The sequence below is a fragment of the Lipotes vexillifer genome, unplaced genomic scaffold (genome assembly GCF_000442215.2).
Source record: "Lipotes vexillifer unplaced genomic scaffold, Lipotes_vexillifer_v1.1 scaffold83, whole genome shotgun sequence".
NCBI classification, from domain to species: Eukaryota; Metazoa; Chordata; class Mammalia; order Artiodactyla; family Lipotidae; genus Lipotes; species Lipotes vexillifer.
Window position 1 is genome coordinate 2,046,260 of NW_006799780.1, and position 18,286 is coordinate 2,064,545.

General features: G+C 40.9%; 1 protein-coding gene across 1 annotated transcript in view; it reads right to left on the reverse strand.

Moving 5' to 3' along the window:
* ARSB (arylsulfatase B) overlaps nt 1–13,378 on the reverse strand; it is a 182,114-nt gene extending 168,736 nt beyond the window's left edge. The window contains 2 exon segments of the mRNA XM_007471964.1: nt 12,997–13,180; nt 13,182–13,378. Of these exon segments, the coding sequence (XP_007472026.1) occupies nt 12,997–13,180; nt 13,182–13,306 (309 nt within the window). The 5' untranslated portion in view covers nt 13,307–13,378.
* Nucleotides 13,379–18,286: the final 4,908 nt, after the last annotated feature.

An 18,286-nucleotide genomic window follows, 5' to 3' on the forward strand; every position in this document is an offset into this window, starting at 1 on the left:
ACAGCTACATGTAAAAGAATGAAATTAGAACACTCCCTAACACCATATACAAAAATAAACTCAGAGTGGATTAAAGACCTAAATGTAAGACCGGACACTATAAAACTCTTAGAGGAAAAACACTCTTTGACATAAATCACAGTAAGATCTTTTTTGACCCACCTCCTAGAGTAATGGAAATAAAAACAAAAATAAACAAATGGGACCTAATGAAACTTCAAAGCTTTTGCACAGCAAAGGAAACTGTAAACAAGACGGAAAGACAGCCCTCAAAATGAGAGAAAATATTTGCAAACAAATCAACGGACAAAAGATTAATCTCCAAAATATATAAACAGCTCATGCAGCTCAATTAAAAAAACAAACAACCCAATCAAAAAATGGGCAGAAGACCTAAACAGACATGTCTCCAAAGAAGACATACACATGGCCAAGAGGCACATGAAAAGCTGCTCAACATCACTAATTATTAGCGAAATGCACATCAAAACTACAATGAGGTATCACCTCATACTGGTTAGAATGGGCATCAGCAGAAAATCCACAAACAACAAATGCTGGGGACAGTGTGGAGAAAAGGGAACCCTCTTGCACTGTTGCTGGGAATGTAAATTGATACAGCCACTATGGAGAACAGTATGGAGGGTCCTTAAAAAACTAAAAATAGAATTACCATATGACCCAGCAATCCCACTACTGGACATATACCCAGAGAAAACCATAATTCAAAAAGACACATGTACCCCAATGTTCACTGCAGCACTATTTACAATAGCCAGGACATGGAAGCAACCTAAATGCCCACTGACAGTTGAATGGATAAAGAAGATGTGGTTCATATATACAATGGAATATTACTCAGCCATAAAAAGGAATGAAATTGGGTCATTTATAGAGACATGGATGGACCTAGAGACTGTGAGGTAAGTCAGAAAGAGAAAAACAAATATTGTATATTACCGCATATATGTGGAACCTAGGAAAATGGTACAGATGAACCAGTTTGCAAGGCAGAAATAGAGACACAGATGTAGAGAACAAACATGGACACCAAGGGGGGAAAGCAGGGTGTGGCGGGTGTGATGAATTGGGAGATTGGGATTGACATGTATACACTGATGTGTATAAAATAGATAACTAATAAGAACCTGCTGTATAAAAAAAATTAAAGTAAAAAAATATAAAACAATGTCATTCTTCTCATGTAATTCTCTTGTTTTGAAAAATACAGTTATTTTCCCCAAGTTATCTACATTAATATGTGATGGAATTATTATTGCTGTTTTTCAATGAATAAAAATATTTAAAAATTTCTATTTTAATTTCTGACATAGTAAATTTTGAAAGGTATAACCGCACAAACGTAAGCTCTATGGGGTCTTCAATTTTTAAGCATGTACAGAGGTCCTAAAACCAAAAAGTTTGAGAAGGATGTTAGTCTGACAGTGATCATTGTTATGAGGAAAATAGAGAGGGAGATAGTGACAGGTGACTCTTTAGAGAGGATGGCAAAAGAAAGCTTCTCTGAGGAGGAGATACTTGAGCAGAAATCTGAATAAAATAAGAGAGTAAGAGAGAGCCTTGCAAAAATTTGGGGCAGAGCAATCTAGGCATAAGGAATAAGAATGCAAAGGCCCTGAACTTGCTAGGTAAGTTTGAAGGCCACATGGAAACCGGTGTGGCCCTTGTCACAGCTCCTGTGCTGAGGGATGATACTGCACACACTGCTGGTGCACAAGGGGGGTCCTTGGTGGCTTCCCTCATTGCCTACCCAGACCCTCCCTTCACTACAATGTTACCCCTCTCCCCCCGCCCCAATCCCTTGTCCTTGCTTAGCCAGGGAGGTGCTCTTCTCTGTAGGAAGCGGGGTGGAGTCTCACATTTAATTCTTCACCAACACCAGCTTTCCCTAGCACTCACTGAGCACTCCTGATTTCCCTAGAATAAATGGGGCTCTGGGGACACCGAAGGTTGACAGTGCCAGTTCTCAACCCAGCCATGACTCTCTGGAGCCTCCATCAGCTGTCAGATGGGTAGCAAGCAATTATTAATAAATGGTAAAAACAAAATGTGTTTGCAAATGATTTACTTGCTTTTATAATTTAAAACATAAGAGCCCGAAGCTCAGAGAATTAAATCGCATCCCAGCTCTTTCACTAACCGTACACTAAACACTCAGCAACTGTCATGGTAATACTGTAAGCACTGTCATCAATAACACATCACGCCCTCTCACCTACATTTCAATACATTTTCTTGAGGAGATGGGGTGTCATTATACAGAACAAGCACCTAAGCCTGGGCCTGCCCCCTGGAGTGGGATGTGGTACATATTAACATCAAATGACACGTATGCTGGTTCTAATCTATAGTTCTGCTGGTGCTATTAAATCCCGATTTATCACTGATTTTTTCATATTCAAATACTGACTACTCAAACCAGACAGATTTTTGCCTCGTTTTGTTTTAAATTCATGGCAATAAACAGATACAAAGTAAACACAAAAACAAAACAAAAACCCTTCAAACTCACCATCTTTTCTTTTTAATTTATTATAAGCTACTTACTATTAAATAGTTTTCTCATAAGCTTTGACATTGTCCTGAACTTCATTTTTCTGTGTGTCTGTCCAGAGCCAATACCTTTGGAATTGAACCTGCTGTTGCTTGATTTCACGATACCTTCCCATGCCCTCCTAAAAGAACCATGTGGAATATCTTAAATGTTAAATTAAAGTGGGTTTATTTTGAAGGTGATAATATGCTCGCTATCTTGATTATGTGGTAACGGCTTCACAGGCATATACATATCAAAACTTATCAAATTGTATACTTGAAATACGTGTAGTTTATTGCATGTCAATTGTACCTCAATAAAGCTGTTTAAAAATAAAAGTGAGTTTAAGTTTTCTATTTAGATTTTTATACCTTGCCTAGAAATAACTGGACACCTTCATTGGGATATATGCCAGATGCCCTTCATTTGCCCTCCAAATCCCCAATCTGCCTTCTGTCCTGTCTCCAGCCTGGGAAGTTGACCTACTGGGGCCAAATCAAAGGGCCCTGCACCTTCTGGTTCTGAATGGGTTCAGCCAATGGGGAGCCCAGACTGGGACTGGAAGGAGGGAAGAGGTGAGTGGCCCTGAGCTGCCAGGCTGTCTGTATCCTGCAGGCCATCCCAAAGGTGGCCTTCTTTACAGGACTCTGTTTCTAGGTTCTGGTCACTCCTCTTTCCTTTCTTCCCCCTGGTCTAGGGGTAGTAACAGCTCCAGTGGGTTATACACTATGCCTTGTGTTTCCCCCACACATTCATACCTTTTCAAATAGTCCCTTTGCAAATAAACCCTCCCTAAATTATCCTAATTTGAATGTGCCATCTTTTCCCAGCTGGGATCCTGAATAATAAGGATGTTACAATACCCAAGCTGGGAAAGGGAAACATTGCTCTCTAAACATACACACGCACACACACCCACATCCCTCACATAATAAAAGGATTCCGTCCAGGGGTAACGCTAGAAGTTTACTCAATAGAAAATTAATCCTGGGTTCAAAAAACTTCATAATATATACTAATTGGCAACAGTAGAGGATAAAGAAGGATAATATTTTATGGAGTTCAAAAGACCCAATGGAAATAAATGTTATGTGCAAATTTCTTTAAATGGAAAGCTCATCCATCACATGCAGAGAATGCTCTCCGATCACTCTAAAGCACTGCCAAGGGATGCTGTGTGATTCACTTTTCCGAGGCCACATGGGCACCACACCAGGTGGTCAGCTGAAGCCTGCCTCTATTACCTGCAATCACACAGGGTAGGGAACATTCTTTTCAGTTCCTGAGAATTGATTCGACAGAATATTTTTATGGCATTACTGGGGGAGGGGAAGCCAAAGTCTGGATGATGGCCAAAAACATGTTTTTGGTCTGTTCAAACACTGTTTGAAGTAAGGAAACTGTAGTGTGTAGAGAAGCAGTAAACAGGCGAATGAATGCAGAGCTGGTTGCAACCCAGCACTTGAGTTTAGCACAGAACTGGAGAGCCACACCATGCTTCATGGGAAAGGATAACAAGGCACCAAGAAGAATCAAAAGAAAAATAAGCGTCACTTTGGCAACGCAACAGCATCTAAAACAATTTCATTCTAACACCCGTCTTCAGTGTTTGGAGAGTAGGTGTTGAATGGAGAGGTCCTATAGATAATATATGAAAGTCCAAAGGGGCTACTCTCTTTCTTCCACATGTAGCTATCTCTTCTTCACTAAACCAAATCTTTGAAAAACAGCTTCTCCTAAGATTTTACTTGACTGTCAAGGATTCCCTCCACAAAGGCAAAGGGTCTACAAATTCAGTAAAGGACCTGGCTTGTCTCAGTTCTTTCTATGAGATAACTGATGAGAAATCCTTGTTTACATGGTTTGTTGCATGTAAAAATTTATTTGATCCTGTAAGTTATTCTGTCCCCTGTAGACCTGGAATATACTATCAGAGTGGTCTCATGAGCATAAAAGAAAAAACCACTCTCCTGGAGGGGGGAGGAGGAAGATGGTTCCCACATCAGAACCTTTTTATTTCAGCTACACTTACAATAAACTCTCCCAGGGGCCAGGTGACCCACTGCTACATACGTGGCAATGGATGCTATTTCTCTCCAAACCTCAATAGCGTTGAGATAACATCCAGATGAACAGAGGAAGATTCTATCCTGTCAGTCTGACCTGTGCAAGATGAACTCATTGCAACCATGTATTTGTGCAATACCTCCTCCTGCAATACCTGAAAAACCAGAAAAACAGGCAGCTCTACTATTCCACTTTATACACCAGAGAGCCTAGAGGGAAGCTTCATGACCAGAACACAATCACAGAACATGCTGGTGGCTGGCCAGGAGTTCGGAACTGCCAGCCTGGGCCTGGGTCAGAACACTACAGGTTTTAACCATGGTCGAGTACCACTCAGGCCACCTTAGGGTTTATTCCTGGAGATGCCCCACAGAACAAATGGATAGTGGAGAATCTGCTCCCGTCCCCCTAATCCTTCTAAAAAGCCATCAGTTGCCCATGCTGCTGAAGCCAAGAGCTACAGAACACACATTATGTGTGTTAGGGGCCTGGCTTTGCCATCTGGTCTGGTCCTTCAGAACTCAGGCTGCAGAACTGGCTGGTATCACTAGCAGTTTTAAAGGTCTATTTATTTTGGTGTTGATTAGCAAAGAGTGTAAATCTGACTAAACCACAAAGGGATGTTGTTTGTAAAAGGAATAAACAAGGCAAAAACTGTTTTAGTGCCTTCCTCTGTTTAAATTATAAATCCAACCAAAAGCCCAAAATGAAAAGGAAGGAAAATATGGAGGAAAAAGACTTTTTAGAAAAGTGATATGCTTAAGGGAACAAAAACAGAGTTACCAGACAGTAACAGCTTATGCTCAAAGTGATTCTTGGAATAATAAACCTCAAATGTCAATCAACCAAAAATTCCCATAAGTCAATGGGTCATATTCCACTCAACCCCAAACTTATTTCCTTATTTCCTCTTTTCCAGTTACTTGGGAAGTAAAAAGGTAAAGATCAGGTTTTGTTTTGTTTTTTCACTATCTTCAACACTTGCAGACTAAGGCCTCCAGCTGCCCCTTTCGTTTCGGAAAAATGCTCCTGGGCTCTAGCTAGGCTTAGGAAGGACACCTGGCTTCAGCAAAACAGAAGACCCATCAGAGCAAGTCATCCCCAGGGCTCTCTGCGTTAAAACCCTGATGTGTTTTAGCAGGTGGCCATCTTGCTTATCAGTATGGAGCCGATGCATCCTTTACTTCTCCTCTTAAATGAGCACAGGAATAAAGACTAGCAAGTTCTTTATCTTTGGAGGCACCTATGGCCTCTGGACTACATGCTCCTCTTTTTTTTAATTTTTTTATTTTTTCCGTACGCGGGCCTCTCACTGTCGTGGCCTCTCCCGTTGCGGAGCAGAGGCTCCGGACGCGCAGGCTCAGCGGCCATGGCTCACCGGCCCAGCCGCTCCGCGGCGAGTGGGATCCTCCCGGACAGGGGCACGAACCCGTGTCCCCTGCATCGGCAGGCGGACTCCCAACCACTGCGCCACCAGGGAAGCCCCAACATGCTCCTCTTATCACTCACTCCTTGGATGCCTTTGCCAGGAAGTCATATGAACACTCCTAATGACTACATCTTTCCCCAAGACTCGCCCCTTTCTTCCAACTCTTGAGTCCTCTTTGCCCCACTTCAAATCTTAGAGTCCAGGGAAAGGTAACCAGGGACAAGAGACACTGAGAGGCAAGCACTTGCAGGGCAGGCAGGATACTGAAGACAATGAGAAAAAGCAGCAGGGAGGTGAAGGCAATGCCAGGCAGAACTGCTTCCTCTTTCATGCCACAGTATGCAATGCCCTATTCTGCCTGCAGCCGTGGGTTTTCCCTGCTCACATTCTTCAAGCAAACGTGAAGCAAAAGTCAAAAATTACCCACAATGCTCCCGCACAGCCTCCTTCCTAGATTTCCTGTTCAAGGTTCTGCTTCAGGTGTGAGTGAAAAGGCGTGAAAGTGTCTTGTCTGTTATCAATGTGATTAAGATTAATGTGGCGTGGGTCCCTTAAGAATGAAACCTTGGCGTCATCTTTCATTGCTTCTAACCTCTGCCAAGGTTTCAGAGTTCTGGTGGGGTGGCCCCCTCAGGTCCCAAGGTAAGAATGTTCCCAGGTGAGGACCAAAGTTACTTTACTCTTTTTTTTTCCGAGAAGGAAATGTTTCTACTAAGGCCTACCAGTTTTGTTACCCTTTCACCTTTTTAACTTCTTAAAAAGGAAGCCAGGGCACTAGAAATGACCTGTCAACCCTAAGCAGTTAAGACTGAGCTCTTTCAGGAAACGCACAGGTGTTAAAGCGCTTAGCACATTCATTCATTTACTTGCTCAACACCAGGTGCTTCTCCAGGTCAGAGACAAGTGAGGCAATGTCATGGAGAAGCCGGACCTGAGAACAGACAACCACGCTTAAAATGTGAACTAGGAGTGCAGAGGTGTAATGAACATTTTGTGCTAAATAAAGTCTATTTGTTAGAATAAGGAAATTCAGTATTTTCAAGTCTTTTGTTTGAACTAAAAGGGGTATACAAATTCTATTAGAAAAGCTGAAGGACTTTTATTTTAATTTATTCTCCCACTCTTATAAACATTTTTATTATATGTGTTTTTTATTATTTTTTTGGTACCCCAGGTGGGACACGAACTCACAATCCCTGGCTTAGGATGTGTGTGTTTTTTATTGAAATATATTTGATGTAAAACATTGTATAAATTTAAGGTGTACCACATGTTAATTTGATACATTTATACATTATGATAGGATTGCCATTGTAGTGATAAGTAGCACTTCTATCATATTATATAATTATCCTTTCTTTTACAGGTTGGAATCATTAAGTTCCAGTTTCCTAGCAAGTTCAATGGTTATAATACAGTATTATTGTCTGTATTCACTACGCTGTGCATTAGATCTCTAAGTCTTATTTGCTATGTGTTGCAAGTTGGTACTCTTACACAACTGTCCTAACTCTGTCCTAACAAAGACAATGTAGTACTGGCGTAGGATAAACATAAGAATAAAAATACTCACAAATCATATATCTGAAAAGGGTTTAGTATCCAGAATATACGAAGTGTTGGCAAGGAGGTGGGTAAATTAGAACCCACATACATTGTTGGTGGGAATGTAGAATGGTACAGCTGCTATGGAAACAGTTTGGCAGTCCCTCAACAAGTTAAACATAGAGTTGCCATATGATCTAGCATTCTACTCCTAAGTATATACCCTAGAAAACATAAAAATATATATATGTTCATACAAAACTTCTACGTGGATGTTCACAGTGGCATTATTCATAATAGACAAAAAGTGGAACAATCCAATGTCCATCAACTGATAAACGGATAAATAAAATGTTGGTATATTCACACAATGGGATACTATTCAGCCATGAAAAGGAATAATACATATTACAACATGGATGAAAGGACATCTATTGTATGAGTCCATTTTATATGAAATGTCCAAAATAGGCAAATCCATAGAGACAGAAAGTAGATCAGTGGCTGCCAGGAACTAAGGCAAGAGGAGAATGGGGAGGAACTGCTAATGGGTTCCATCTGGGGTGACGGAAATGTTCTGAAACTAGACAGTGGTGATGGTTGCACCACCTTGTGGATATATGAAAAACCAATGACTTATATATTTAAAATGATTAATCTTATGGCATGTGAAATATAACTTAAAAATACATATATAGGGAAATAAGCATATCATATATTGCTGGTAAGAATGTAGATTGATACAACCTACTGACGTACAATTTTGCAATATTTATCCAAATTACAAATGCCTCTACACTTAAACCCAGAAAATTCCTTTTCTAAGACTTTACCCTACAGATATATATTCAAACATGTGCAAAATGACATAGGTACAAGGTATTGACTTCAGCATTCTCTGATATATCAAAAGGCTGGAAACAACCTGCATGTCCATCATTATGTGACTAGTTAAATAAATTATGATATATCCATCTACCAAAATATTATACACCCATAAAAACTAATGAGGATGCTCTTTATGTAACAATATCAAATTATTTCAAATGTTAAGTTAAAAAAAATGAGGTACAAAACATTGTGAAGAGTATGCTATCATTCTGATCATTTTGGAATTTGTAGAAATAGGGAATCAATATGTTGTATACTAGGAACTAACATAGTGTTATAGGTCAGTTATACTCCAACAAACAAACATACACAGAAATAGAGATCAGACTTGTGGTTAGCAGAGGTGGGGGGGAGGACAGATTGGATGAAAGCAGTCAAAAGGTACAAACTTCCAGTTATAAGATAAATAAATACTAAGGAAGTAATGTACAACATGATAAATACAATTAACACTGCTGCATGTTATATATGAGAGTTGTTAAAAGAGTGAACCCTAAGTGTTCTCATCACAGGAAAAATTTTTTTCTTTTCTTTTTTATGAGATGATGGATGATCACTAAACTTATTGTGGTAATCATTTCATGGTGCATGTTCACCAAGTCATTATGCTGTACACCTTAAACTTACACAGTGACAGTGTAATCATTACACTGTCAATTACACATCATTGAAACTGAAAAAAAAAAAGAACCCCCCAAAAGAAGAGTATGCTACCATTCAAATCAAAGGAGAGGGAGGAATATCTACATATATATTTGCTTGTATATGCATAAAATACTTTTGGAAGGATATATACAATTTACATAGTGTTGTTTGCCTCCAAAGATAGGTAACTGTATGCCTAAGGAACAGAATGTGTGTGTGTGCGCACACCTGTGTATAGGGAGAGATTTTTTTTTTTAAACTTTTGAGTTTTTAAACCATGTGAATGGATTTCCTATTCAAAATGTAAATAAAATATAGATTTTATAAAATATTTTTAAAATAATGAATGAATGAGTCATAATGCTGTGGGAAGAAAACTAACTTAAGTATATTGAGACCTGAATTTTAGTTCCTGGATTACCAGTAACTACTTAGCTCATCTGCTGATCAATCTCCCTCTCCCCTCCATCTAAACTCTATGAATTTTTCACCAAAGTATGCAAGTTTTAAAAGGTTCAAATGTGAGGGTTCGGAACAATTAAATGTCTCAATATAAAAGGTTCCTTTTTAAACAAGTTCACGTTCCTTTTTAAACAAGTTCCTAGCCGCGCAGCAAGCAGCTCCTGCAACTTGTAAGGCAGTGTTGGGCAAGATTAATCTCTCTTTCTACCAGTAGATGGAGATAGTGGGTAGGTAATGTGCTTTTGCCAAGTTAGAAACTTGCTCTAGTGGACACAGGAGCCATAGAGTCAAAAAAATTTACAGCTAGGAAGAGCTTTAGAGTTCAGCCCAACTCCCGTATTTTACAGACGTGAAAAATGATGTCCTTCGAGGTCAGAGTCTGAAGGCTGACATGGCAAAGACTGAAACCCACATCTCACAACTCTTAACTGGTCCTCTTCACTAAATACTCTTATATGCTAAAACCCTAAAATTCAGCATTTATTGGGAATACAAAGTTCAAACAGTCAAAACTTGTTTATCACTTTGCATTTTTCTAATCTAAAGTTAGATGATTAAGGAAGGTGGCACCTCTATTAAAGCATGATTGTTAGGTTCACAGATATGACTATTAAGCAGTTCTTTCAAGTACCTAATTTTGAAATAGTCAACAAATTTCCTCATTTTATTGTCTAAAATTATGCACAACACATGACTCATTTTGAAATGAAACCTCTCTCCCTATTTTCACTTTACATTTAACATAAGGAATTCCTAACTTGAAATCTAATGGGTTGATTTTTTTCATCGAGATGTTTAGGAATGACCTATATGTCAAAAAATAAGAGAGATTAGTTAGTAAATCTGAAGCAGCTCTTGCGATGATGTTTTTAATAATTCTGAGTAGGCAATGTAGTGTAGTGGTTATAGAGCTACTGCCTGGTTCAAATCCTGATTCACAACTTAACAGCCCTGTGACCCTGGGCAAGTTTCTTAACCCCTTCCTCAGTTTCTTTGTTATCAGATAGGGATGATAATAGTAGTACCTACTTCATCGGGTTGCTGTAAGAGTTAAATTAACTAATACATGTAAAATGCTTAGAATGGTACCAGAATATAGTATCTGAGGCCAGTGAGGCTCCTTGGCTCTCCCAGAAATACTGACTCTTTTAAAAGAGAATGGTTGCTAAACAAAGATAATTTCTAATTGAGTCTCTTGAACTCAAACAGAACAGGGGAGAAAAGCCAAGCAAAATGTTTGGGGAGGCTAGCTTGCTACACTGATTAGCCTCTAAACACTTTTGGATAAGCAGCCTCTACCTTTCCTTCACTTCTTAACCTCAGGGTGCTCTAAATACTCATTTTTTTGTTTTGTTTTGTTTCTTCCCAAGATGGAATGTTGGTGACTGATCAGGGAGGATGTTTGGAGGCAAAAGCAGTCTGAACACATATTTTAAGTGTGGTATTTGCTTTCCTGTTCAAGACTGTTGGAAGGGAGGAAGTTGGAGAAATGAATGGCCCCCCCATTCTTCTGCAATTTGAGTTCAGTTCTCTTACTTCAGATCAAATGCAGAACCATTTGGGCAGACCCTGTCTTCCCTCCTTTCCCTTCTTTATTCAGATGCTCTTTTACTCCTACAAAGTATCCAGGGTGACATTTGCAACAGAGCAGAGATTCCTGATTCCACATAGCAGCCAGTTAGAATTGCGGAAAGTACTTAGAGCTGATGGTGAAGGGAACCATCCTTTACCTCCACTGCAAACCTTGACTTACTTTTCAGTCCGTAGTAAAACTCATAATTTCTGTTTCTAAAAGTCTTCGGACCACTGTGCGAATCTTTATTGCAAGTGAACCCTCCCTTCCCTTGATCTCAGGACAACATGAGGCTAGGGTTGATCTGAAAGGCTACATAAACACATATTTGGGAGGGCAAGGTTCAGGCACATCCCTGTGACTTTCACAGTAAGGGCCCAAAGTATGGCTGTTGAATAAACAGTGCATACAAACTACCTGTTTATTGTATATTTAACATGGTCATAATCACAAAATGTCAATCTTATTCAGATTAAGAAAAAAGAAGAGTCCAATTTTAGAGGCCTGAGATGACTGGTGGATGCAGGAAAGGCACAAAACCCAGTTTTACCACTTTCCAGCTGTGTGATACTACCAACTAAAAACTGGCACTTGTCATCTGCCTTTACAAGGACTAAGTCACTGGTCACTGCAGCCGCTGACCTTCAACCCCCTTCCCAGAGGATTTCAGGGTGGAGATCAGGAATAAGGCACTCTGTGCTCTGGGAAAAACTGGCAGGACAGGCCTTCAGATAGTTAGATATTTTCAGGAGAACATTTTGAGCCCAAATCTTGCACCTCCTCATATCTAGAAAAGCACTAAAATCATTAACAGTGACATCTGCTCCTCGTGACTAGCAGCAAGCCTCCGCCAAAACGTGTACTTGACTGCACGCACCCCCTTCACTAAAATCATATGTAACACTGACCTTTCCCCCCACCTCTTTGGAGCAGTTTCTCAGAGCTATCTGAAATGCTGTCTCCCAGGCTACAGGCCTCATTTTGCTCCAAATAAAATTTAATTCACAACTCTTACACTGTGCACTTTTTTCAATTAATAATTCTTAACATGTCATTGAACCTCTACAGGTCTACTGCCTAATGTGTAAAAGGGGATTAAAAATAACAGCTACCTCACAAGCTATTTCAAGAATTAACTTTAAAAACAGTAAAGCACTATGCAACTGTTCTTCATATTCTTCGTTATCTAATGTATGCATGCTCTCTACAAATATACTTTACTCTGGTTAACTACAGAGAAGTTTTAAAAGAGATAATGAAGATGCTCAGAGGCGTTCAATACAGGTTACATCTGAAGGGAAAGTCAGCAGCCCAAGAAAAATCAACTTGGTTTTCACTCCAGGGCTGCTGAGAACTTGGAAAAATAAATCTTTGGTCGGGCAGTCCTAACCTATGACCGCTGGGTTTACAGAAACCATAAGCGCACCCACTGCGGGCTCTCCTTCGTTTTAACGCTCCTCCCCACCCAGCTTTCTTGGCTCCCCGTCTCTCTCCGCTTCACTCCTGGGTGCCCCGCCTGCTCGCTCTCCATCCTCCCACTTCAAGACCGCTCGGCAAAGTCCATTCGGACCTTCAGCCTACTGACTCGCAGTGCCCCGCATCTGGCATTGCCCAGAAACCCCTTCACCCCGACCTTTTGAAAACGTAAGACAGAAACACCACCCGGAGAGGTGGGGCGCCGGGGGAAGAGCGGGACATCGCTGCTAGGGCCAGAAGCCGTCTCTTTGGGACCCGGTTCGGGGAACCGATCCCGGCTGGCCGGCACCCGCCCAGGGCTCGGGGCCCACTTCTAAGAGGCTCGCGGGCCAGCCGCGGGCCGCTGCGTACCTGGTAGCGGCCGGTGAGCAGCTGGCTCCGCGACGGCGTGCACAGCGGCTGCGTGTAGTAGTTGTCTAGCAGCACCCCGGAGGCCGCCAGTGCGTCCAGGTGCGGCGTGCGGATTTCCGAGCCGTGGAAGCCCACGTCGTTCCAGCCCAGGTCGTCCGCCAGCACGAAGACGAGGTGGGGCGCCGGCCCTGGCGCCTGAGCCGGGCGGCGGCAGCAGCAGCAGCAGCAGCAGCAGCGGAAGGACGGCGGGGAGGAGCGGCCTCCGCGGCCCGGGGCCTCGGGGCTGGCTCGCCGCGCTGCGCCGGCCCATCCTGCGCCGCCCGCGGTGCCCGCGCCTGTGGCGCCCCCGGGCCCCGGGCACTGCTTATAGAATCAGGAACTGGGAGGCTGGGGCCTGCCCCGCCCCGGCACGGGATTTCAACCCTAGCAGGCCGCGGGCAGGAGAAGCCCGGCGCCAGAGCCTCCGCCGCTTCTGACCCGGGCCGGGGCCGGTGTGGTGGGGGAGGAGCCAGAGGAGAACTCGGGCAGCCCTTGCTGCAGTGCTCCGTTGATGCTTGATAGGAGCTAAGATCTCTTATCTTTCCACCGAAGAGCTTTGCCTCGTGGCATCGTAAAAGAGGAGAAGATTTTTTCTTTGTACTAACTCTTCACAGCTTACAAAGCATATTTCACAGCCCTCATCACTTTAAATCTCGGAGCAACCCTGGCAGCTAGGAATCGCAATTATTGCCTTTTTTCTTTTTTTTTTTCCAGAATAAAAAAGCTTGTAGTTGGTGGAGCCTAACCCAAACCCAGTTCCGACTCCAGATCTTGAGCTACGAGGTTTTAAAGGTCGTGAAAGAATCATTTCTGGCAAAATTATTTCTAGCAAAAGAACCCAGCCTAGTGCAGGTGCGGGGACGATGAAGAGGCAGAGGTCTGGGTGATGTTTCCGAGTCACTTAAGAATAGCGTACGCCTGTGAAGCCATTTCCTCCCCACTAGCAAAAAGGGGTCAAATACACACTCCGACTGCACGGTGCCCTTTTGAAGGTGCAGTTTTACTTAGGCTGCCCTGGCTCTTGATTGGCTTGCTGTGTGGCCATTGAGTAGCTTATTAGTTTGTCCGGTTCATGAGCCCTTTAAGAGCTGGCTCCCCCAGAATCAAGTAGTGAACCAAAGAAGTATAGTATCTAATTTGCCTGAAATAACCTGTGGATGGAAGGAAAAATTCCCTTAGCCACATGCTCATTGAATTGAAGTTAGCCTTATGACCAGTATATTCCCACTGTCATCAAGACTCTGCCTACTCTGTGTCTGGAGATACACAATAACTGTTAACAGTTGTAGGGGAAGAAATTTTGCACAGCATCCTTTCAAGTTATCTGCATCTGATTCTATGGGAATCGTTTTACAACTTTATAGGCTGTAGATAACCGGTAGCGATGGAAACTAATTCTTGTTTATGCAAATGCAAATGAATTCCATCCAGTGGAATGGCATCCTCACCACCTCCGGAAAAAAGTTTTGCCTCCACTTACATGTTTATTTAATATTCCTGATCTGGTCCTTGGATTGTCCTTTGAACTGGTGTTAACACCTTACCCGTTTTCTCATTAATGTTAAATAAAATCTTTAACATATATTCATTTTTATATATGTATTAGGGTCACGATTTTATCTTTTTTTGAAAATTATTCTTTAATATGTGGAATGTTTCCCTCTTACATACATAGAATTTTTTTTTCTTTGTATGAAGTAGATTAGTTTATGTTACATCCACTTTTCACCACCGGTGGAATCAATGAAATTTAACAGGAAAAAAATTTTTAATTTAGCATTAAAGTAAAAAGAAAAATTTTGAAGCGCTGTTTGACTCTCATTAGGTTAAGGCTTGAAAATTCCACTTAAAGACCCTGTAGGAGATCTTATAGGGCTGAGAATTTTCCATGGTGGCACTTGCACGCCCCTCTCTCCGTAACTGTTCCTCTCTAGGCTTCCTGATAGAAATCAAACTGCCGGAACAATGGCTGCTAATCTGCAGGAACAATTCCTCCTTTGACCAACTGCTCCAGAAACTACTAAACTTTCACTGAGCCTTCCCATGTCCTGAATTTTCAAATAAAAGCTTATGCAAATATTGCTCTGGAAATGTGCACATCAGCTAATTAAAAAGCTAATTAATTCTACTTTTAATCTATGTATTGAACACCCATGATGTGCGTACTGGCTAGTTACTGTAAAATCTCTGAAATGGAGTTGGTCTGTTGTTTCCTAATGATTAGATTCAGATTATGGGCTTGCGCAGAAATACTGCAAAAATGATGTTGTCTTCTCAATGCTTCACATTAAGAGGCACATGTTGATTTGCTTTAGTATTTGATAACTTTGTTAAGGCCACCATTTCTCCCTGTAAAGTTACTATTTTCCCCTTGTAATTAATCATTATTTTATGGGGAGATACTCTGAGAATATGTATGTATTCTGTTATTCCTAAAACTTTTGCTTATTGGTTTTAGCACTTGCTAAAACTAATGCTTCTTGCTTCAATCAATATTAGGATGATTGCCAAATGGTGATTTTCTAATTCTATCATTCTTTCTATAATTTATCAGTTGTCTTTCTACTGTAAGGAAGAACTTTGCATTCTTCCCCATTTGTTTATTTATTTGTATCACTCTGAACTCATAGATTATTATTTTAATCAGTATGCCATTATACTTTATTTCAGTGCTCAACTTTCTTCTGATTTGGCCAGTGGGAGCCCCTTCAGTCTGGCTCTTGTATCCTTTTGGCATGTCCTCTTTAATCTTTGAGTACTCCCTCACTTTTTTTTTTTTTTTTTTGCGGTACGTGGGCCTCTCACTGTTGTGGCCTCTCCCATTGCGGAGCACAGGTTCCGGACGCGCAGACTCAGCGGCCATGGCTCATGGGCCTAGCCACTTCAGGGCATGTGGGATCTTCCCGGACCGGGGCACGAACCTGTGTCCCCTGCATCGGCAGGCGGACTCTCAACCACTGCGCCACCAGGGAAGCCTCAAAGTTATTTTTTATGTAGGCAAGTCTATCAATATTTTTTTGTTGTATTGCATATGGATTTGAGTTAGACTTTCCTTATACTAATGTTTAAGTCAAATTCACCCATATTTTTTTTTCTAGTACTTGTATGGTTTCAGTTTTTACATTTAAATCCCTGATCTATTGGCATTTATTTTTGTGTATGATGTGAGATAGGGATCTAATTTTATCTTTTTCCAAATGGTTACTCAGTTATCCCACCTCCACTCATAAAGAAGTCCATCATTGCCCCAGTGATATGAGATGCCACTTTTATCATATACTTAATTTCCATATATACTTGGGTCTATTTCTGGGCTCTTTATTCTATTCTATTCCACTGGCCTACCTGTTGACTCATGGACTCAGTACCACACCATTTCAGTTACAGAGGCTTTACAGTGTTTTAATGAGTGATAGGGACAGAGACTCCTCAGAGCTTTTAATTTTTAATATTTTCCTAACCCTGCATGTTTTAATATAAACTTTAATATAAACATGTCCAGTTCCATAAAAATGTTTATTGGTATTTTTATTGGAATTGCATTAAATTTATAAAATAACTTAGGGACAACTGAAATCTTTATGATACGAAGTTCCATATCTAAAAAGAAAGGGTATCTTTCATTTATTAAGGTCTACTTTTGTGTTTTTTAGAAGTATTTTAAATTTTTCCTCATATCAGTTTTGTACTTTTTTTTTAACATCTTTATTGGAGTATAATTGCTTTACAATGGTGTGTTAGTTTCTGATTTATAACAAAGTGAATCAGCTACACATATACATATATCCCCATATCTCCTCCCTCTTGCGTCTCCCTCCCACCCTCCCTATCCTACCCCTCTAGGTGGACACAAAGCACCGAGCTGATCTCCCTGTGCTATGCGGCTTCCCAGTAGCTATCTATTTTACATTTGGTAGTTTATATATGTCCATGCCACTCTCTCACTTTGTCCCAGCTTACCCTTCCCCCTCCCCGTGTCCTCAAGTCCATTCTCTATGTCTGCGTGTTTATTCCTGTCCTGCCCCTAGGTTCTTCAGAACCATTTTTTTTTTATTCCATATATATGAGTTAGCATATGGTATTTATTTTTCTCTTTCTGACTTACTTCACTCTGTATGACAGTCTCTAGGTCCATCCACTTCACTACAAATAACTCAATTTTGTTCCTTTTTATGGCTGTATATATACCACATCTTCTTTATCCATTCATCTGTTGATGGACACTTAGGTTGCTTCCATGTCCTGGCTATTGTAAATAGAGCTGCAATGAACATAGTGGTACATGACTCTTTTTGAATTATGGTTTTCTCAGGGTATATGCCCAGTAGTGGGATTGCTGGGTCGTATGGTAGTTCTATTTTTAGTTTTTTAAGGAATGTCCATACTGTTCTCCATAGTGGCTGTATCAATTTACATTCCCACCAACAGTGCAAGAGGGTTCCCTTTTCTCCACACCCTCTCCAGCATTTATTGTTTTTTTATTTTTTTAAGGTACAGAGTTTTTTTTTAAATTATTAGAACTTTTAAAAACCACAATCATAATTATCTTGTGTCTTTGGAGAAGAGAAAAAAACAGCAGATTATTTTTTCTTGAATTTTTGAATTTTATTTATTTTTACAGCAGGTTCTTAATTAGTCATCAATTTTATACACATCAGTGTATACATGTCAATCCTAATCACCCAATTCATCACACCCCCACCCCCACCCCCTTTGGCTTTCCCCCCTTGGTGTCCATGTGTTTGTTCTCTACACCTGCGTCTCAATTTCTGCCCTGCAAACCAGTTCATCTGTACCATTTTTCTAGGTTCCACATATATGCGTTAATATACGATATTTGTTTTTCTCTTTCTGACTTACATCACTCTGTATGACAGTCTGTAGATCCATCCACGTCTCAACAAACGACCCAGTTTCGTTCCCTTTTGTGGCTGACTAATATTCCATTGTATATATGTACCACATCTTCTTTATCCATTCGTCTGTCGATGGGCATTTAGGTTGCTTCCATGACCTGGCTATTGTAAATAGTGCTGCAGTAGTATATGCCCAGTAGTGGGATTGCTGGGTCATATGGTAATTCTATTTTTAGTTTTTTAAGGAACCTCCATACTGTTCTCCATAGTGGCTGTATCAATTTACATTCCCAGCAACAGTGCAAGAGGGTTCCCTTTTCTGTCCCCAGCATTTGTTGTTTGTGGATTTTCTGCTGATGTCCATTCTAACCAGTATGAGGTGATACCTCATTGTA